The sequence below is a fragment of the Sitophilus oryzae genome, unplaced genomic scaffold (genome assembly GCF_002938485.1).
Source record: "Sitophilus oryzae breed Bouriz unplaced genomic scaffold, Soryzae_2.0 scaffold_1057_pilon_pilon, whole genome shotgun sequence".
Lineage (NCBI taxonomy): Eukaryota > Metazoa > Arthropoda > Insecta > Coleoptera > Curculionidae > Sitophilus > Sitophilus oryzae.
In genome coordinates this window covers 138976-161796 of record NW_022145679.1, presented here as the reverse complement: position 1 = coordinate 161796, position 22821 = coordinate 138976, and the positions used below count along the sequence as shown (strand labels likewise).

The window sequence follows — 22821 nt, the reverse complement described above, 5'->3', positions numbered from 1 at the left end:
TTTCTGCGAACTTTAATATATCAGCTGATTAAGAAGTTTAAACGAAACTTTTATTTTATTGTAAATTGTGGATTATTTTTGCCTGTTATTTTAAGAATTCTAAACCGTATTAACAAAGAAATTATTATTTCGATATGTTGGTACATTATTTATAGTTTATGATAATGCTAATTGCTGTTAATTAATATTTAAAAAAAAGTTACATACCTATTTTAATTTGATTTAATGCAAGTTTATAAAAGAATCATTTCATTCTTAGATTATTTTATTCTAAATTGAGTGCTTTACGAATTTTACGATATTTTTTTTTAAACATAAAACTTTTTACATTTTTGATGGCAACTAATTGGTAAGGAAATTAGCCAAGAATGAAAAGAATTGGCTATAACATGTAATTTTTCGAAAAAAACATATTATACCTATATCGCTGAAAAGCTTAAAAAATGGCGCTTTTTATGAAGTCATGGCCAACTATGGTTTCCATTTAAAAAAACATTTGTTTGTGTCATATGTCAAAAATGACAGGCTTTAGAGAAAAAAAAACAGAAAACACAAACTCATTAGGTATGTGATTATCTACAACTTTTATCTGAAAACTTTTGTCTAAAATACCGTATGATCGAATAAAAGCGACGTCAGCGATGGCTATGAAATGACGATCGATGATATTTCCCATATAATTTTACATATAAAATGACAGCGATCTTCATTTCATAGCCATCGTGGACGCAGTTTTTATTCGATCATACGGTAGATTATAATGGAATTAGAGACAAGTTTTAAAATAGGCAAAATTTGTTTTTTTTTAAACATCTAGTAAGCCTTGAACTTCTCCGAAAAATCCGAAAGGCCCATATTTATGACCCCACAAAACTGCAATTCTTTCCCCATTTAACCGACTCTCTATCTTCAGTAGTTTCCGAGATACCCATAGAAAACATCGTAGGAAACTCACCCTGTATAGTATTTAGAAACTAACTATTATTATTATTTGACTAGATTAATTTGATTAATAAGACTCGATTAATTTAATTTAAAATAAATTTGATCAGATTTTTTTTCGTATATTCTACTACCAGAAAACCAAAATTATATGATAACGCACTTTTCAACGAAGTTGATGGAAAATATAGTGTATCTATCACAATACATAATATACTTACTACAATTAGAAGAAAAAGAAAAAGAAAAAATACCCGAATACCTTCACCTACTACTCATCTACAAAATAAACGAATATAATCTCTTATAAAAACACTACACAACTACTTCTTGTATTCTACACTGAAAAAATTATCAAACTTACTAATTAATCAAACAAAAAGAAAAAATAATCAAAGTATCCCTTCACCTACTACTTAACTACAAAATAATAAACTATAAAAACACTACTAAACTATTTCTGGTATTCTAAACTAAACATTATAATTAAACTTAATAAAATTAATCTAATTTTACATTACAACCACTACAACTACAAAGTAGTAAGAACATTTTTTAAAACTAGAAGAAACAGAACTTAGATACGTGCGACCAGTATAGTAGATCAAGCGGACAAAGAATATAAAATACTTTAAAAATGTGCATTCAGAAAGAAAAAATATCTCGAAAATTATCTAAAGAAACATTTTTTTTTCTTATCAGTGAAAAGCATCGGCCTCGTCGGCCTTGACGAATTTGTCGGGTATTTACAATGGTCGAATTGTATAATTACCAGCTTTTATAGCATATCTAATAGACAAAAAGTATCTGGTCGATTAGTAACCAATTGGCACAGTGCGAAAATTATCGATTTTTATTTTCTCTGTTTTTATTGGTCGCTTCAAAATTCAAAGTAGCAAAAAATATTTTTCTGTAGTAAAAGACTGTGAAATACGCCCCGCCATCTGGTGCTTTACATCCATAAACGTCTTAGGTTGAGCTACTTTAAAAATTCAGATACAAGTATATTACTCACCTTATCAAAGACCCACATATTAGAAATAATATATCATATACCAAAAGATTATGCAGAGGGATTTGTCCATACTTGTTACAACTATTTTGATATATCGAAACCTCTAAATTTAATTTGGTAAATTAAATAATCTATTTTATATAAATATACCCACTAAAACTTTTTTATCAAAACTAAATATATAGATTTAAGATAAAATTGCATGCTCTAGTTTTCACACCCTAGCATCAATTTACTATTAAATAGGTGTTTTTTTTAAATTTTTTCAATCTTTAGCACTTTTTTCCAATACCAAACAGATGTATATTTCTTATTTCTATATTATTTACATATATAAAATGCTAATGTTTATCTGTGTCGTCTCTACTGAAGTAACGACTTGCTCTAGAAAGTTACTTTTTTTACTAAAAAATAGTTAATTGGCTCTTCTAAAAACTGTCGTCGCCGGATTTTTTGTTTTTTGTTTAATTTAAAAAAAATAAGTATTTTTTTCCAGATGTCGTGGCAGATGCGCCAGCTTCAACTAAACTGCCTGTCAAATTAAATACCACAGCGATTTTTTTACTCATTTTCAACGAGTTGTAACTTTGAAAAAAATGAACCGATTTTGTTATTTTTTTTAGCATATTAAAGATCGTTTTTCGTAGATTGATCTGACTTTTCTAAATTTTGTATGAGATTTAGTTTTCTATGATATACAGGGCGTGAAAAAAAGGAATGTAATTTTTGTGTTGCTGCCATTTTGCCAAAAAAAAAAATAACTAGAATTATAAGTTCTGGGTATAGCTAAGACTAATGGGGACGTATAATAATAAATAAATAAATCTCGGGACGTATTTGGAATGTTTACGATAACTCATCTGGAATAAAAGATAATGAATTTTTACTCTAACTTGTATTTTTTCTACCTTTCTTAAGAAATATGCTAACAAAACTGAAGTTAACTTTAGAATGTTGGAACATGTTACATAAAAAGTGAATGTGAGTTTTATCCGCAGAAGTTCGACTGTTCTTCTAGGCATGCTATCCACCAAGTTCCTGATAAAATCCTGGGGAATAGATTCCCATTCGTCCCTGATAGGCAATCGCCAATTCTTCCACATTCAAAAATTCTTGCTCGCTCTTGTTTTTAAGCACTTTAAGTTGCAGCTAAACTACAGATTTTTAGACACAAAAAGAGTTTTTACAAAAATATCAAATATGTGTCGAGCTTTTATATTAACCTTGTGGGCTGTTAAGTTCAGAATATTAAAAAAATAATTTATACTTTTTCGCTGGTCGTATTTTTAAGAGATCCTGTATTAAACTGCTTTAGTTAAATAATTTTTTTATTCACGTTGTAAAAAGTAAGAATATCCTACAATTTTAAGTTAATTTCAGTTTGTTAAGCATATTTCTTATTGATTATCTTTTATTCCAGATGAGTTATCCTAAAAATTCCAAATACGTCCCGAGATATTAGTCTTAGCTTATTTTTTTTTTTTGGCAAAATGGCAGCAACACAAAAATTACATTCCTTTTTTTCACACCCTGTGTATCATAGAAAACTAAATCTCATACAAAATTTAGAAAAATCAGATCAATCTACTAAAAACGATCTCTAATATGCTAAAAAATCAACAAAATCGGTACATTTTTTTCAAAGTTACAAATCGTCGAAAATGAGTAAAAAATCGCTGTGGTATTTGAATACTACTGAGAAATACAAAAAATAAGTACTTTCAATTATTCTATTTCTATTAATATTTAATAAACACCCTAATTTAATCCTAATAATAACATAGATTATTCCTAGTATTTGATATTCTGGCTTTTCAAAATCCTTCCCATAGAAATAACTTTTGAAACTTTATCACCGAAGTTTGTCGTACTTGAAGGCACTAAGTGTTGATTTTCTGTTGCATTGGGATTTACAAACACATCAGCATCATCCTCAGGTTTGTAGTCTGCTTCTATTATTATTTCTAGAGCTAAAAAAATCAGAAAGAAGTAAGGTTTGAATAATAATTCCATATACCTGAGTACACCACTAATTAGAAAATAAAATAATGAACGTAATATTTCTTTATTCTTAGTCTAAGGGCTGATTCTACAAAACAAGCATAAATTCGGAATAATTATTCTCCGAACGGTTTTATACATTTTGAACTAGAGGTGGGAATTTAGTTCCTTAGTTCTAGTTTCTCTAGAGGAATAGTTCCTTGAACTAGGTCTTAAGTTCACAATAGTTCCCGACTAACATTGACATCCTCGTTGCTTTCTAATGGGTTTCGTTGTCAGTCAGAACTATTCGCAGTATATCTGTATACTGTTTATAATGTACAATAATACAAGACGTGTAATAATTGCGTATGTTAAAAACATATAGGTAAGTTTCACTTCATGCTTTTTGTTTTTGTCTAGAAATTCAGAATATATACTTTGTTTTATAAGATATTTCTTAATTTTAGAGCCCTAAATTGAAACATTCCCATAAAATATTCAAATAACAAACTAAAAATCAAAAACAGTATCCACGACAACTTTTTGTGGTAATTACGCCGGCTCTGGCAATAGACAAGGCCGAATCCACCGCCGCCATCGCCTTGTATTATATCTCGGATCTGCTGCCTGAATAGATTCCCGTGAACTAGGAACTAGTCTTTTAATTAGTTCCTCTAGTTCCTCTAGGTCCGGATCTAATAACAAACGGCTTGCACTCCCCACTCCTGCTTAGCATCGGGCTACGATCGCGTTGGCCGATCCGTCGCAGTCGCATAATATCATATCATAATATATATCGGTCACAGTCTCGATCCCGGAATAGGTCCTGAGGAACTAGTTCTTTGAGAAACCGGGAACTAGTTCCTTTCATTCCAGGATCGGAATAGTTCATTGGAATAGTTGGTTCACAAAATAACCCGCCTCTATTTTGAACGGAAATTTCATTAGATATTCCAAGAATTGGTTAAATATACATGGTATATACTTACTTTCTAGAACAAGCCCTAAGGAATAAATAAAAATCCTAATATTTAATTGTACCATATGACTGAAAAAAAACGGCGTCGCAGTTGGCTGGAAACTGAAAATTACTGTCAAATTATATGTAAAATTAAATGGTCATTTGACGCCGTTTTTTTCATCATACGGTATAATAAAAATATAAGATTTGTTTCTAAAGGCCATTCTCACATTTACTACACATCCATTGTACCTTTTTGAAGGTTTATAGCCTCCATTTCTTGGTTACTGATGAATTTCAGTCTTTTTCGAAATTTTGTCGTGATTTTTTTTCGCTTGTAGTCAGCTTCGATCTCTTGCTTCGTCCGGGGTATCCTGATCCTGACGCAACAACAAATCAGCACAACTATAAAAAATACAAAAATACAAACTATACATTATTACTTCGCTGTATCTACAGTATGTCTCCGGGTTGTCTTTACAAAAAGAAAAACTTTTTTATTATTGACATGAGAAAAACGTTTATGACGAATGCGTTTATTACTGACATTTTGAGAAAAACGCATTCTTCATAAAAAAATTTGCTTGTAAAATGGTTACCTAATCCCGTTTATACTTTTCCAAATTCCCAAACCATTTTAGGGAAAATTAGAAAAAATATGAAAATATGGTTAATTTTTTTTAAGCCCTAAAAATAAAAAAGCGTTTCTATTGTAATACAATTTCGATTTCATTCTTTGATAGATGGTCATAGATGGTTATTATTAATTTTGATTAACGTCATACCGTGTGATCGAAAAACTACGGCATTTCCCATATAAATTTACACATAAAATGACAACGATCTTCATTTCATAGCCATCGCTGACGCCGTTTTTTTTCGAACATACGGTATTTTTTGCCCTGTTAAAGTATCACATTTCCCCATAACCTTTAATATTATGTGCTCTAATAAATTCTGTGCTTCTAACATTTTAAAACAGCAAAAAATTTATTTAGTTCTGTTTTAAAAATGGCGTTTTAAAAAGCATATTCTACGTGACTTTTTTTTTGGGCCCTCCCTAAAATCCGTAAATTGGGTTAAATATTGACAAAGCACTGACAATAATCTATGGAGGCATAACAATCTAAGGATGTATTTTTGTATTATCGAACTAGTAAATTTTTGGTTTCTCATTGTTTAATAAATTAGTTAAGTAAGTGTATTATCGACTATTCCATCGTCGATCGTCTTTAAAAGTCTTTATAAAAACTTGGGTCACCATATACAGGGTGGTCCGAACTGTATTCCGGTAACTTCGGCAGCATATTTTGCAGATAAAAATAAGTAAAAAAGTGCGTATAAATATATGTCCTAAAATGCTTAGTTTCGGAGATACAGGGTGTAGAAGTTTCATTTTTATTTCGATTTTTTCCAAGTAATTTCTGAAGTAACGTCAATATTTAGATGAAAATTGGTGTCTAGGAAATTTTTGACATTAAGATGTACAAGACTTAATAAACGTGAAATTATAATTAAAGATTTAAGAAAAATTAAATTCAGATATAATTACATTAACAGAAACCAAAAAGAAAGGTAGTGGGTCTGAAATAATAGGAAACTATCTTCATTATTATAGCGGAGTGCCCAAAGATCAACGTGCTAAAATAGGTGTTTCTGTACTTATGAAGAACAAGTTTAAGAAAAATATTACAGATTGGGAAGGTATAGATGAAAATATTATCAGATTAAATTTAAAACTTAGAAATGTGAGATTAACAATATTAGGTGTATATGCTCCATCCGATGACGAAACTGTAGTAATTAAGGACCAGTTCACTAAATTCCATGAGATAATTAGTGACATTGGAAATACGAGAGATTTAGTTTTGCTGGGTGACTTTAATAGCCAGACAGGCAGAAAGAAAATAATAATACAAAAATCCTTAGGCCCTTACGGAGAGAAAATATCAATGACAGTATAGGCTTATTGACATATTCGAGTATAACAACTTAACAATAAAATGGTTTCTTTAAAGATAAACAAATTCATAAATATACTTGGATTCAACCAACATGACCCACAGAAACCAATAATAGATTATATAATTACAAAACAAAGTAATAACAACATGAAATTAATGATGTAAGAATCCTAAGGGGCACCGGACACCACTCAGATCATTACCTTTTAAGATCAAAAATTCTCTTTCCACCATATCAAATTAAACAAAACAACCAAGAGGAAACAGGAACCCAGAGCCAATTACCACAGTTAGATATAATTTAGAAAGTCTAATGCATGACAGCGTCAAATATCTTTATCAGAACAGGCTTGATGAAAAACTTATAGAAGATTCAGAAAGGCCTTTTCACCTAACACACAATAATATAATTGACAGTATTCATGAAGCCGCAGAGGAAGCATTAGAAATAAAAGCGAGACGAAAGAGCAGAAAGTTGTGGTGGACTGATGAACTTGAAAAACTTGTAGAGGAAAAAAGATACTGTATTTGAAATGGCTAAATTCGAAATCTTAACTAGACAAGCGCACTTATAATGACAAGGAAAATGAGGTGAGGAGAATGGTAAAAGAAGAAAAGAATAAAGTGTGGGATGAAAAATGCAAAGAAATTAATACGTATATAGGCGGAAGTAGGAATACGGAAGTATGGAGATTTATAAAAACCACAACAACTGAAAAACAGTAGTCAGCCTATAACCAACAAAGGTTGTCAGAGAACAGACCTGAGTATCAAGAACCGCCACAGCCAGAAATAAACATTGAAGGAGAGGAAATCTACGTGGATACCAACAAAATAGAGACCGCTATAATGTCTTTAAAGAATGGAAGAGCATGTGGCCCAGAGGGGGTATATGCGGAACTCATAAAATCTGGAAACAAAAACTGTTTAGAATGTTAACAAACATAGTTAACCAGTGCTTAAATGGTCATCTAGTACCTGAACAGTGGAAAAAACATGTCTCTCTATATATAAAGGGAACAAAGGGAAGGATCCCAGTAACTACAGGGGAATTTCAGTTTACCAACTTTTTATGGAGTCACTTCTATAGCAAATACATGAAAAAAGCACCTAATACGTATATAGGCGGAAGAAGGAATACGGAAGTATGATTTATAAAACCACAAAAACAGGAGTCAGCCCCTATAACCAACAAAGAATGGGTGAAATATTATTCCAAATTGTTGTCAGAGAATAGACCTGAGTATCAAGAACCGCCACAGCCAGAAAAAACATTGAAGGAGAGGAAATCTACGTGGATACCAACAAAATAAAGACCGCTATAATGTCTTTAAAAAATGGAAGAGCATGTGGCCCAGAGGGAGCATATGCTGAACTCATAAAATCTGGAAGCAAAAAACTGTTTAGAATGTTAACAAACATAGTTAACCAGTGCTTAAATGGTCATCCAGTACCTGAACAGTGGAAAAAGCATATATCTCTCTATATATAAAAAGGGCTCAAGGAAGGATCCCAATAACTACAGGGGAATTTCGGTTACCAGCACTATGAGTCGCCTCTATGGAAGGATACTGTGGAACTTAATTGAAGAGGAATACTCCAGCCACGAAGAAGAAGAGCAGAATGGTTTCAGAAGCAGAAGATCATGTACAGATAATATTTTTGCATTGAAACAGATCATCGAGAAGAAATGCAATGAACCAGGAAGTTCATATAACATTCACCGATCTACAAAAGCATATGATACAGTGCCAATAATAAATTATATGGGAAGTATTGCACGAATCAAGAATTAACGCAGCTCTGATAAAAGCTGTACAAAATCTTTACCATGGAGGAAAATCACAAATAAAACGGTCAACGGTCTCTCAGAGGAAATTTCAATCACTAAAGGGCTCCGACAGGGTTGCTGCATATCCCCTACACTATTTAAAATTTACATTGCCAAGGCCTTACATCTGTGGAAAAGAAAATGTAACAGAATGGGTATAGAACTAAAATGACATATGCCTATACACCTTGCAATTTGCAGACGACCAGGCTATAATTGCAAACGACAAAGATGACATGGATTATATGGTGCGGAAAATAATTGAAGAATATGCTAAATGGGGTCTCACAGTAAATACAGAAAAAAACAAAATACCTTCCAATTGGAGCTAATACAGAAAATCTTATTTTAGATAATAATATGGAAATTAGGGCATGTGAAGATTACAGGTACCTGGGATCGATATTTACAGGAGATGAAACGGACGATAGAGAAATAAACAACAGAGTAATACAGGCACGAAGAGTTATCAGATGCATAAATGTTTTAAATGGCATTCTATGGAGCACTGAAATTACAAAAAACAGGAAATATAATATATATGAGACACTAGTTAAAAGCATATTACTCTATGGATGTGAAACATGGCGACTCACTGAAAGGAATAAAAGGAAATTAGAGACAACAGAAATTGGTTCGATTAGAAGACCAATGAGAATTTCACGGAGGGATAAGATCAGAAATGAAGACATTAGACAACAGATGGGAATAGAGGGAACAATAGTAAATGATATAGAACAAAAACAATTAATATGGTACGGCCACGTTCAGAGAATGCACAATGAAAGAATTCCAAAACAAGTCATTCATTGGATACCACCTGGTAAACGAAAGAGAGGACGTCCCAAGAAAACATGGATGGAAGGAATAAGAAGGTCGATGAGCGAGAAAAATCTGACCGAAGATCAATGGGAAAATCGCACAGGGTGGAAGTTAGGCATCGGACAACGTCGTAGGACATTCTGACCCGAATTTAAGTTTTTTGACCTGAGAAATTTGATTTTGATGTCAATATGACTCCTACTGATTGATTTTTTCACTCATTAGTTTTATACAATAGTAGATTATTTTCTTTTATCTATGGTTTTATACAGCCCCCGACAAAAAGTTACTACACTTTAAAACAGCTAAAAAAAATGTAGTGGCGCCCCTTACAAATAGTCCCAGACACTAACTTTCATCCAAATATTGACGTTACTTCGTAAATTATTTGGAAAAAATTAAAATAAATTTGAAACTTCTATACCTGTAATTCGAAACTGGGTATATTTATGACATACATTTATACGAAGTTTTTACTTTTATCTGCAAATTTGCTACCGAAGTTTCCGGAATACAATTCGGACCACCCTGTATTCTTAAGACATAATAGAGTATTAGGCTAATTGTTTGCGTGACAAACACACATGCAATTAGCGTGAAACATTGAAAACCGTAATAAAATAGCTAATTGCTCTACATAAAATTAATGAAAGCAGATAAATCGCACTTGAATCTACGTTTTCATCGTCGAACACTAAGGATATGTATGTCTACTCACCTAAAACCCCAAAAGCACACACGCAAAAAAACATAATATGCCAAATACGAAACTTGAGCCCCTCAAAAGCGGGCTTTTCGATCCAGGGTTCGTTTTCGCTGTTAGGATTCGCTTCAAAAGTAGCCGAAGACATTTTTCCAATGTTCTTTATTTATTATTATTTCGTTTTAGCTCGTACACGAAACGCTAAAAGCGCAAAGGGTCGCCTGTCTTTAGGTTAAATACCCTTCCTCGCACCGAGGAACATAAAAAGAACCTTGGATTCTATTCAACCGCTCCCTAATGCTCCCTATTCCATAATTATTAAGCCACACGCCCACGTCCATTTTTATTATTTGCTCGCCACATGAAAAACGGATTAATTAAACGATCCTAATCTGTTTTTCGATTGGTCTTACTGTCTAGGGATTCCTCCCCCATTCTACCCCGAATCCAGTCCAGTTCCGCACGCTAAAACTAAAAAGTCTCCCTCGAAATACCGAAGATCGCACGGGGTGAGAATTTGAAATTGGCGCGACTCGGTCCGCGCCCGTCCGGAAACGCCCGATCGCCGCCGAAATGTCAGACACGAGCCGCTCGTACTGCGGTTAGGAGAGAGAGTTCTGTAACTTTTTTTGTTTTTCTCTAGATATATTATTAACAATTCGCCAATGAGTTGCTCATGATAATAATGGACCTGCGGTTTATAAGTGTATCAGTGGCTTTTGGTTGTTTGTGATCGGCGCGACGATAAAAACGTTCAAACTGGCGACCGACAGCGGCAGTGGCAAGTCAAACATGGCTTCTTCGGCCAGAATTATCCAAAGTAATTCGGCCTGGTTTCAGAAGAAGATAAATTTGAGGCCCCAACACCGGGGCGTACATTTGGTGACCGAGGAGATTTTGAGGCAGATTCCCGAGCTATCGCAGTTCGCGATAGGGCTCTGTCACGTCCAAAGTAAGTGCTCTTTGCTGTCGGATTTTTTCGCATTTGACAGCATTTTTCTCACATTAGGAAAAAATAGGTGGTTTTTCTATCAATAGTCTTTGCATAGCCGCATTTTATCTATTTTATAAATAAATCAAATTTAATTTGTATTCAATTGGCTCTATTATATAACAATAAGTTTTCAAGAATTATATTCATAAAATTACAAAATGTGTTAATATAAAACATGATTTTCACGCTTTAATTTAAATATCTTATCATGCAAGGCATACAACATATGGATTGACCTACTAAATCATTAAATATCATTTCTATCATCGAATTAAGATTTCAAAAACTGTAATTTTTATAAATTTATTTTAATATATTTACATTTTGCCTGACGTTCACTTGTAAAATGCCTCAACCATCTAATTGGTATTTAAAATGCTTCTACAAAGTAATACATTACTGCTGTAGAACTAGCTCTAGTTAGTTTTATTTAATTTTTCACAATTAATAACTCATTTTACTACAGATATAATAGATTATATAATTATATTTTTTACTATAAAATGAAGAAACATATTTTGGGAATAGAACATTTTTATAGCCCTTTTTCTTGGCTCTCTCTATTATTGCTTTTGTAAATTGAATAATTTATGAATGACATTCCTGAAAAATAAATTAATTAAGTTTTAAGTTTTTTATAACATTTTCAAAAACCTCAACATTTGTTATTTTACATTTTTTTATGTTTTGTTGTATGTAGAATGTAAAATTACATAACACTGTTCTAATTAGGATTATCCTTATTTGCTTAATATTTTGTTTGTCAACCGTAGTATATGTATAATTTTGTAAGCTACTTAAAACAATTTGAGAATTGTAGCTTATCTGTTCACGATATTGGTGTATCTTTTAATAGTAGGTAATAAGACAATTTTAATATTAAATGTAAGCTTCTTTATTTAGTAAAATATGTATGTGTAATAGAGTTTTTAAGACGTATTAATATAACTTATTTTAGTTCTTCATACTAGTAAGTTTTACAAAATGAAACCGATAGAGATGATATGGAGATGATGTTAAACAAAATTGTTCCAGAAGGTTTACCTTATAGACACTCATGTGAAGGACCTGATGATATGGTAAGATTAATATTTAATAGATTCTGTCTAATGGTGGCCAACTTAATAAACCAACGTAATTTTGTTTGAATGTAAGAATGTAAGAATTATATGATCTATTTATAAAAAAATATATGTACAGGGTGGCGCCTCTCATACGCCGCGGAGGCTCCAAGGAGAACGACAGTTTGTATTGAAATGAAATTTGGTGTGAACATATCTAGGTTAATTCAGAGTACTTTTTTAAAAATATAAAGAGTTCTGCCAGAGTGTCCCCAAAAAAGTTACATATCAGTAAGTTGTGTTCTTTGTAATGGAACACCCTATATATAATTCGATTTTCGGATTCTGGCAGAAAAATAAAACGTATTTTATAAGAAAGTATATGACTAAATGTGTAAAATGTAAGGTTTTTGATATATTTAAGATTTTCTAGAAATAAAATAGAACAATTTTTAAACTACAATAGCCACCTAAATTGAATTTACCTGGTATAGCCTATAATAGTAGTTAAATTAACTATTGTACTTTTTTTAAATAAATTAAAACGTGATCCAAAAGTTATACAGGGTGAGACAAATTACTATTGAACATTGGTCACCTTTAAAAGCATGTTACTCTTTATTTTTTAAATGGAGCACCCAGTTTATTATTCCGATATCTAATGGAGAATTCATGTCTCTTCAAAATACTATGTTGCTTACCCCTCAAACAAAGATTTTCCTAGATATTTTCATTTACATACTTTGATCTGAGTAGATCATTATTATTTGATAAAATCTAGATGGCTGGTGATCTACAACGTACGTTACTTCAACATAGCTGTGTAATTAGTCCAACTTTAGCAACTAGTTATCATTTTGTGTCAGTTAGAACAAAAAAAATTCAAAGAAATTTGCCCTAAATGGAAACTTATCCTACATCAGAGAGAATTGATGGTGAATGCAGCGTGCATTCACCAATTAATAGAATACTCTGATATAGCTCCTGATTTTATCTAGTCTGGGTTTTTTTATGGGAATATGTTAAACACAGTTGTTTACAAAACTCGACCAACTGTTGTCGACAACATGAGAGAAATTATTGTAGCTGCTTTTCGAGGTAGAACTGCACATAATGCCTTTTAAAATGAAAAGATCCTTTTGAAAAGACAATCATTTTATGCAGTTAACAGAAAATTAAGCATATTGAGCATTTCATTTCATCTAGCTAATTTTTGTCACATAATTATAGGTTTATATCTAGTTTTAATTCTGTAATAATTAAAATATGTTTTAAACGCGTATCTTTTTATTACCGTTGAGTATATTACTCTACAATCTTTAATTTTTGTTAAATTAATGAAAGGTATATCACACAGCCACCCTAGATTTTTTCAAATATTAAAGATCTACTGACGCAAAATCATAAAAATTAAAATATCTAGGAAAATCTTTGTCTGAGGGGTAGGTAACCTTAATAATATTTTGAAGATATACAAATTCCCATTGAACACCTGAAAAATATACTGGGTGTTCCGTTTAAAATAAAGATGTAACTTGCTTTTCAAAGTGACTAATGTTCCATATTAATTTTGACTCACCCTGTATAACTTTTCGGGTCAAATTTCAATTTGATTTGACATACAATGGTTACTGTAATTAAATATCAGGCTATACCAGGTCAACTAAAATTTAGGTAGCTGTTATCGAAATTTAAAATTTACTCTTCATTTTCACAAAATATGAAATATCCTTAGATTTTAGGTATATGCTTCTTTAATAAAATTTACCGTTATTTTTTTCCTAGAATCAGAAAATAAATTAATATATAGGGTGTATATATATTAGAAAAAACGCAACTTTGATGTGTAACTTTTTTGGAGGCACCCTGTATAATTCTATATATTTTTATAAAATGCTTTCAGTTAACCTACATACGCTGCTAAAATTTAATTTCGATATAAACTACCGTTCTCCTTGGAGCTTCCGCGGCGTATGAGAGGCGCCACCCTGTATATTACAATTTCTGGAAAATAGGTCTCCAGACATAGGTGGCTGAACTCCTTAGGGCTCGAACTCACTGACGACCAGGTCGCAACGACCTGGCCGTTGAAAATATTAGTTATTAAATTAAAAATAAAACGTAAAACTCTTAAGATTCGTCTCATAAATCCATCACAATCTGGCAGCGCTGTCGCCATCGCTTGTCGCTCAAAGTTAATTATTTTGCGATAACCATAGGTCCGATTCTGTTTTGTTTTGTAACTACAGGAGTTTAAAGTAGGGTTGCCAACTTTCAAAATAAAAAATAGAGGCCTAGAGAGTAAAAAAGCGCCGCAGGCGTAAAACCATATGATGGCGCCCAGTTGGCTTGAAAATGAACATTGATGACATTCCCCATGTAATTTTACATGCGATTTTACATATAAAATGACAGCGATCTTCATTTCATAGCTATCGCTGACGCCGTTTTTTTTTAAACTATTTTTAATTCCCATTTTTCAAGTACATAACTAAATTCAAATGTATTCTTATCGGCAACATTCTGATTTCAAAGTTTACTCAGCCTAAATTTCCAAACCTTCTTTGGAAATTATAATCCGGAGTTTAACCAGAATTTTTTTATTGCAAATAATTAATCTTCATACAATTTTATGACACTCGTATTTTTTTACTTCAATTTCATCCCATTTTTAAAAAAAATTAATCAATATTAAGAATTTCAACCCTACACTTTGCAATCTCTGACGTCACCTATCAAAAGTGTCACGGTTTGCCATCACCAGGTACAAAGGTAAATAAAAACCATTTTCTAAATATATTTTAAAGTAGATATAAAATTAATTGTAAAACAAAACTTAAGGAACTTACGTTAAAATGATCTTCACAGCAGAATCTCGTACTTTTGCTGACATATTGTTGTCTTGCCGCTTCAACCAGGCTCTGCGACGGCTTTCCATCCAAAGGAACAGTTATAAAACTTTTTCTGAGAGCCCTCAGGGCTATTTAGACAGCCCTTCACAAAAACAAACTTTAGCATCCGTTCATTACAAAATAATAAAGTAAGTACAATAAAACAAAATTGCAAACTCAAAGTATTTAACCAAAAACGCAAAATCCATAAAACACAAATCTAGCCTCAACATCAGAACAACTTTTGTAGTGTTTAGTGCTTCGATAAAAGTGGCAGTAACCTGTTAATTATAAAAATTTAAGTTTTAATTTCTAGTAGTAAAAATATAAAAGTAAATTTAATGTTGAGGTAATAAAGAGTAATCCCACATAAAAACGTATTTTTTAACGATTTTAATGAAAATAGAAAAATCTAACGTGATTTTAAGATATATAGTGTAAATACGGTAGCAGAGAACTAGACACGCCATAATATTATTCTTCAGAGGCTCTCGCCCTCTGTCAACTATTCAGTGAAATGCTGATAGGTAACGTCACAATTTTCTACGCGTCATTTCAAACCAGTGAAATTTGTATTCAGAATTTGATTCATTATTTATTCCTCAATTGTAACTACGTTGCATTTCTTTTTGTATTGAGGGAGTACTTTTTAATCACTTTAATTGAATTTTATATTAAAAATAACAAAAATTTTCTATGGTTAAACACCTGATGTTTGTTTGCAGCCCGCCCACGTGAAGGCCTGCTTCCTGGGCTCCTCCCTCACCATCCCCATCACCGAGGGCAAGCTGAACCTGGGCACGTGGCAGGGCGTGTGGCTCTGCGAGCACCGGGACCACGCGGGCTCGCGCAAGCTCCTCTGCACGCTCAACGGGTGCCTGCGCGACGCCAACTGCACGCCCCTCAGCCCCGTCAGCCCGATGGCCAGCACCAGCAGCTAGGGAAAGCACTCGGGGCACTCTCTGTCCAAGCACTGAGAGCGGTCCCCGAGTCTAAACAACGAGGTAGTACCGGTAACGTGGAGAAGGTGGATCGGGCTAGGCCACACATGGACTAAAACAAAATTTAACTTAACGACAATATGTACATAGGTGTACATTGTATAAAGATGGGGAGGATTATTCGTTAGTTTCGGGTTTATTTAGGGGGTTTATATGATTAGGTAGTGTGTAAAAAAATGGTATCGGACGGTATTAGTTCCTTTAGGGACCAGCCTTGTTTCGATATCTGTTCTAACATGAAAAAATATTTTCACGATATTTTATAATACATTCCATAAGTTTGTTTCTTCTTTGTTATTAATTAATACATCTTTAGGATCGGGGCAAAACTTATCAAAATTTACACCAGTAGAAGACCATAAGTAAGAAACAACTAACATGCAAATATAAATGAAACCATCCGTATTTTTAAAATAACTCCTGATTTCAGGCATCTTATATAGTAAAAAATTGCTACTCACCTTTATGCGCAAGTGGTAAACAGCAAAAACTCCTAGGGTTGGTCTTGTAAATAAACAAATTTGGTGTTACCAGTTTCTCAAGACTGAGTTGTTTCTAATTAAATAAATATATACCGTGTGAGATTTGCATGAACACCGAACATAGGGAAATTCCATGTAAATTTTGAAAAGCTGCAAAATTGTGTATTGGCTTTTTTGAAGAGGTGTGTAAAAGTTTTACTTTTGTCTAGAATATCGTTTCATTTGGAATAGTCATTTAAAAAGTTATTTGCAAAAATCTACCTTCAAATTAGTAGTAAATTTATAGTGCGGCCTAGAGGGGCCAGATGAACTATCCTGACACACGATTTTTGCATTTTCTTTTTTTATCAAAAAGTAAACCATTTTAGTTAGAGATTATGCCAAAATATTTTAATTTAATTTTTAAGTTAAGTTATGCAAAATTTTAAAATATTTTAATTTAATTTTTAGTAGTTTTTGACACATATTTGACGTTATGGAGAATTTTAATACTTAATTTGACATGGACGGCTGACAGAGAGGAAAAGCAATGTTGCCAGTTTCATTGAAATTTCTTTTCTATTTTTTTATTTTTATTTTATTTTGAAAAATAGCCATTTTGAATAAAAAATCTTAAATTAAAAAAATGCACGAGATTTCAAAATTAACAAAGTGTCCCAGAAATAGGTGCAAGTATTTTAACTGGTAGTTCAAACCCTGTAGAAACACGTCTATGATGTTTTTTTTCGCAAAAAAAAAGTACGAATTGAACTCGAATTTGAATCGAATTTTGAAAAATGTTTTGGAATTTTTTTAGTTTTTTACTTTATGGCCTTCCTCAAAATTAACAAATTTTCTATAAAATGAAGTGTATATATTGTAATGGTGTTTAGACTAGGGATGTTCCGATAATCTAAAAATGTTGATATTTATTATCGATGCGGATCGTAAGCAAAAATATCGAGATGTCGATATATCGAATGCTAAAATATCGATACTTGGAATATCGATACTTTTCGATACAAGATATTAAAATTAGAAATTAAGTACAAGTTAAACTTGTATTTTTTAACGATATGTCTGTTACTCTAATTATCTTTAAGTTTTGTTATTAAATGACAACTTCATATTAAATAAACAACTAAAAATGTATTCCAATTAAGTAGAGAACAAAAACAAAAAGTATCTTCTACATATTCACACTAAACAAAAGGCAAAAGATATAATTCTAATTGAACAAAGAAAAACTCAAACCACAAAGTAAACAACCAACACAGAAAAAAAAACCCTGTGGCCCTGGGTAAAACCTTATAGCTGAGACTTGTTGGGTAACAACTATTCTATCTGATTTTGATAAGATTACTTCACAGTTGTAATCAAAACTAGTAAGGGGGTGTCAATATATAAAAAAAAACTTTCTTTTTCACGCTATGCTCTGGAGTTACTTTTCCACATACTAAACAAATATTTTTGTCTCTTTTCACTGTGTGTGCCTCAGTACTACAAAGAATAAATGTTACATACCTCTCTGTTGTTTTCCTCGTAATTCAGCACCAATAAATTGGGAATTTGTATTTATAAAAGCAGCCAACATAAAAGCATCGACTTTTGGCAAGTTATCTGATTGTGCTTTTACAAACCCGGAATCTGCCATTACTTAAAAAATTCTCAGAACACACAACATATACAAATAATAACTGCACAAAAAAGCATAAAAAGCTCCTTCAACCAACGGTAAAAGCAACAAAAATATCTTAGTACGCCACCTAAATACGTACATAAACGGAACACGTCTGGCTGCTGCTGGCCATCGCGCATCGACGAGAACGGCGGGTGACGTCAGACCAATAGAATATCGTTTCAATTCGCGAGGCGTCGTTTGCGTTGTCCATAGTATTTTAATGGCCCGTTTTATAAAACTGTGGTACTGCTTTCAAGAAAAAAGTTTTTTTTTGCATTTACACATATTTATTCTAATAAATTATATTATATTATTCTCATTGTAGCTTTCTCTGGGCTGTATTATAAATGTTTAGCAGTGTGAAGGTAGATTTTTGTAAATAACTTTTAGGTGCCTATTCCAAATAAAACAAAATCTAGACGAAAGTACAACTTATTGCCTCTTCTTCTTCTTATCACGCCCTCTCCTGCCGAAGGTTGGCGATCCAAATGGCAATTGTGGCTCTGGAAACTGCAGCCCGGAAGATTTCCGCAGACGAGCGTTCAAACCATCTCCTCAAATCTTTTAGCCATGAGTTCTAGCGTCTTCCTACTGATCTTTTCACTTGCACTTTGCCCCTCTATTATGAGGCGCAGTATTTCGTATCTACCACCTCTCATCACATGACCCAGGTATTGCATTTTTTCTTTCCTTGATGGTGTTCAGTATCTCTTTGTTTCTGCATGCTGGAGTACTTCATATTGTTGGTGATCCTTTTACCCATGATTCGCAGCATCCGTCTGTATATATATTATTTCTGAAGGCTCTATTCTTCTTCTCGGTCTCTGAATCCAGTGTCCAGCTCTCACATCCATAGAGTAACACAAGAGAACGTTGGGCGCCAATTTGTCATATGAGAAAATAAAGTATAAGATAAAATAATGAAGAAAGGTAAAAGAGAAAGGTAAATTAAAATCTATAAAAATATTTCACGGATATAAAAAGCTATAAAAGGGTGTCAAAATATCTAAAACCTTTTTTTCTCATATGACAACAACAGAAAAAATATAATTTATATTATAGCTGTGTTAAATTAAATAAAACTATGTTACGACTTATGAAATTTTGCATCTTCAAAAAGTCTAATATAATTTTTGCATAAAATCATCTGGGGAGATAATATTTGATGTTTTCAAATTTATATGGGATTTCCTATGTCCTGTGTTCCGACGCACCACACGGTATATTATTGTGCCATATATTTTTTAATTGTCTCATTTCGCAGGTTAAACTATTGCTTAAACATATTCTCTTTGAGAATACATTTTCAAACATTCCAATAATCAGTTATAGGTAAAAATATTTGTTTCATGTTATTGAGGTGCTGTGCATTTAATTGCAAATAATAAGAAAGCAAAATAATAAAAGGTAGAGACGATGAAATGAAAAAATAGATATATTATTGTAACAAAGGAATATATACAAATCAGAGTGGTTTTATTACTAATAAAATGAAAATAAAGTTGTTTATTTATTTATTAAATTAATTATTCAATACACACAATACTGTGAATGCTGTAATTTCTTTCTACCAACTTTCTTGCACATGTGTGTTTGCCAAACAATTTTGACACTGTACATAGGATGTTTTATATTGAATCACTGGAGATATATTTCATCAATTATTGTTAACAAATTCATCTATAAAACGCTTAAAAAAATTGAATTTCCTCTATTTTTCATTATAAAAACATTATTTTAGTAATACAAGAGAATAATCACAAAAATTGTAGTATTGATTATACACCAACTGCATTTAATATGTTTAATATTTACATAAAAAAAAGAGCAAAGAAAATAATACAGAGCTTTGACAGCTCCAAAATAAATTAAATTATCTATATTATGACATATTTCTTTAATAAATTTCCTATCTGCAACTAAACGTATATACGAAATGTTAATTTAATAAAGAAATGTTAAATTGGTTTGAACAACACCTAAAATTTTAAGTTTGCGTAAAAATAAATAGGTCTGTAATGAAACCATTATTTGTTGTTTAATGGGATATTTTTGTTTTCTCAAAAAATATTAATCAAGGACGAACGTCAAGGACGTTCAAAATATATTTTAGATTTTTAAACTAATATTCCTTCTTAAGCTTGATTTTCATGCGTCCGTTATGCGTTGATACGGTGGTCCAACGGCGCTCTGAGTGGTCATAGCGTTTTTGCGCCACTTTTCAGCCATAATTTTTACCCAGCCCGTCAACGGAGAAAGATCGTACGATAACGGACGTTTTGACACTTCTTTTTGACAAATTTAATCTAACTAACCTTAACTAAAAAATATAATTATTTAAAGAGCTAGCAACGTCGAAAACAACAAGAATTTTAAGAAAGCTGGTTCTTTAATATATCTTTGCCATGCTCCCTCACCAAAGTACTTTGGAAATCTGACTAACGGTTCACTACTGCGCATCACATCTGTACAGAGTATCCCATTCTCGTGTTTTTATGGATTTCTGCGTTTATGATTAGAGATACAATGATGCGATTTTTACATTACTTTGCTACTTTTTATGAAACTAAATATGCTACAGATATGTTTGTCCCAGCCTTCTAGTTCCTGAAATACAAGGCGAATTTGTGATGCGCAGTAGTGAACAGATGTTGAATAGATATGATGCGCAGTAGTAAACGCAAGGTTTACCGGCAGCCAGACGGTCCTCTGTTCAGGAGAGCATAACAAAAGATATATTAAAGAACAGTTTTTTAAAAATCTCTCTCTCGAAAACGTTGCTAGCTCTTAGACTATAAGTAAAACAGCGAAATCGTTAACGTTACGGAAATGAAAATATAAAATGACACCAATCACAAGCAAATCGTATATCCGATAAACGGAGGCATGAAATGCAATTAATTTAAAAACTGCGTAATTTTCTAACCAATTGAAGATCGTCTTTAAATTCAACCAATAAAATTAATATCGTATCGTCGGATAACAATGATATTTCCTGGTCATGTGCCTTTTTCAGTTTGGTTATGTTTTAGTTTATAATTTTAGGCGCACATACCGTAATAGTAGAGAACATATTTGAATTTTGTTTCATAGTGTTGATTTTAATTTTGACACTAATCAATATCCGTCAACAGAATCATAACCACAAAAGTAAAAGGACAGTTACTAGAAACAATGTGCAGTAATATACGAAATTCCGTTATGACATATAACATCTGAGGTAGTAAGTAAAACTCAAAAAAAGTTCAATTCAAATGTCCTGGATTAATAATTTTGAAAATTTTCCACCACAATTCATTTTTATTTTTAATTTTACCCCTGAAAAAATAAACTTAAATTTATGCTTATTTCTTTTACAAATAGACTGGACAATAATAATAATGAGTGTTGTTTGAAACCAGTTCAGCACTTCTCAAGACAGCATTAACTGTACATAGTAATATAGAATATTGTACATAGTGTGTGATATTAAGGACTGATGTAACTCTGTCGTCTTCCTTCATTTTGATCCAAGTTTTGTCCGAGATACAGATAAATATATGAGAAAACTGAAAATAGAACAGTTCAGGAACCTAGACACAAGCATTGTTCCTGAATTGCTCAGATTTAAATTATGTATTCCCCAAAAACTTATGTTTACATATCTTGAAAAAAACAATAATTAGTTTAGTGATACTGTTTCGCAAGTTTACTAAATATTTTTCTGTATTTCGGCAATTCATCTCGTTTTGAGTACAACGACGTATACTTTTTCTTTCCGTTTAAATCAAACAGGGTATAATGATTTATTTTTTGTATCAAATTGTAGTTACTTTTGTTTTTAATTTTTTTGCGCCACGTAAAAAGATAATGCTAGGGTCACGCCAGTGGCACAGGTAGTTCAATCCTTTGGGAGGCACAGTATTAGAAAAACAAATAGACTACTTGCACATACTTTAATTTTCACCTGAAAACTACTTAAAGACCTTTATAAATACAACACGTAGCAGCCCCACGATGTTATTTCCAAAAAGAATTGCAAATTATTTCATAATTTTGATTATATACTTACTCAACGTTACACCATTGGTTGTGACGTCACGAGGTACGATTTCGGTAAGGCCAGTTTACTGTTCGTTGTTATTCACTAAACCCCAGGCAATAGTCATAGTATAGTCTAATTGAGAAATCAAGTTAATGTGGATGTAAGCGTAATGTTTTAACACTTCAAACTCTCTTAAACGCATTATAACTCTTTGGATATAGATTCTTAGACTTAGACTTTTGATATAGCTTCTACGATGCCTATCCTATAAAGGATTTGTTCTAGAATTTCTTGTTTTATGGGTAAATCAGATTTTTGACTACTGGCTTCACACAAAACATCTTGAATAATGCACTCCTTATAGCACCCATTCGTACCAGTTTGGGGATAAGTTTGTTTTCTATCTTGGTAACAAGCAAAAACTTATGGGGAACTACATCTTTTTTATTTGTTTTTGAACATACACCATTTTCCATTCCATATAATT

At 32.1% G+C, this 22821-nt stretch overlaps 1 protein-coding gene and 1 pseudogene across 1 annotated transcript; one reads left to right on the top strand and one right to left on the bottom strand.

The window, feature by feature from the left end:
* Window positions 1-3721: 3721 nt before the first annotated feature.
* LOC115875324 lies at window positions 3722-10369 on the bottom strand. The gene is made up of 3 exons (XM_030890749.1): window positions 10237-10369; window positions 5154-5306; window positions 3722-3927 (listed from the first exon to the last, which is right to left on the bottom strand). The coding sequence occupies exons 1-3, from the start codon at window positions 10367-10369 to the stop codon at window positions 3749-3751; spliced, it is 465 nt and encodes a 154-aa protein (XP_030746609.1). The 3' UTR covers window positions 3722-3748.
* A 485-nt stretch (window positions 10370-10854) lies between these two features.
* Window positions 10855-16353, top strand: LOC115875456 (annotated as a pseudogene).
* Window positions 16354-22821: the final 6468 nt, after the last annotated feature.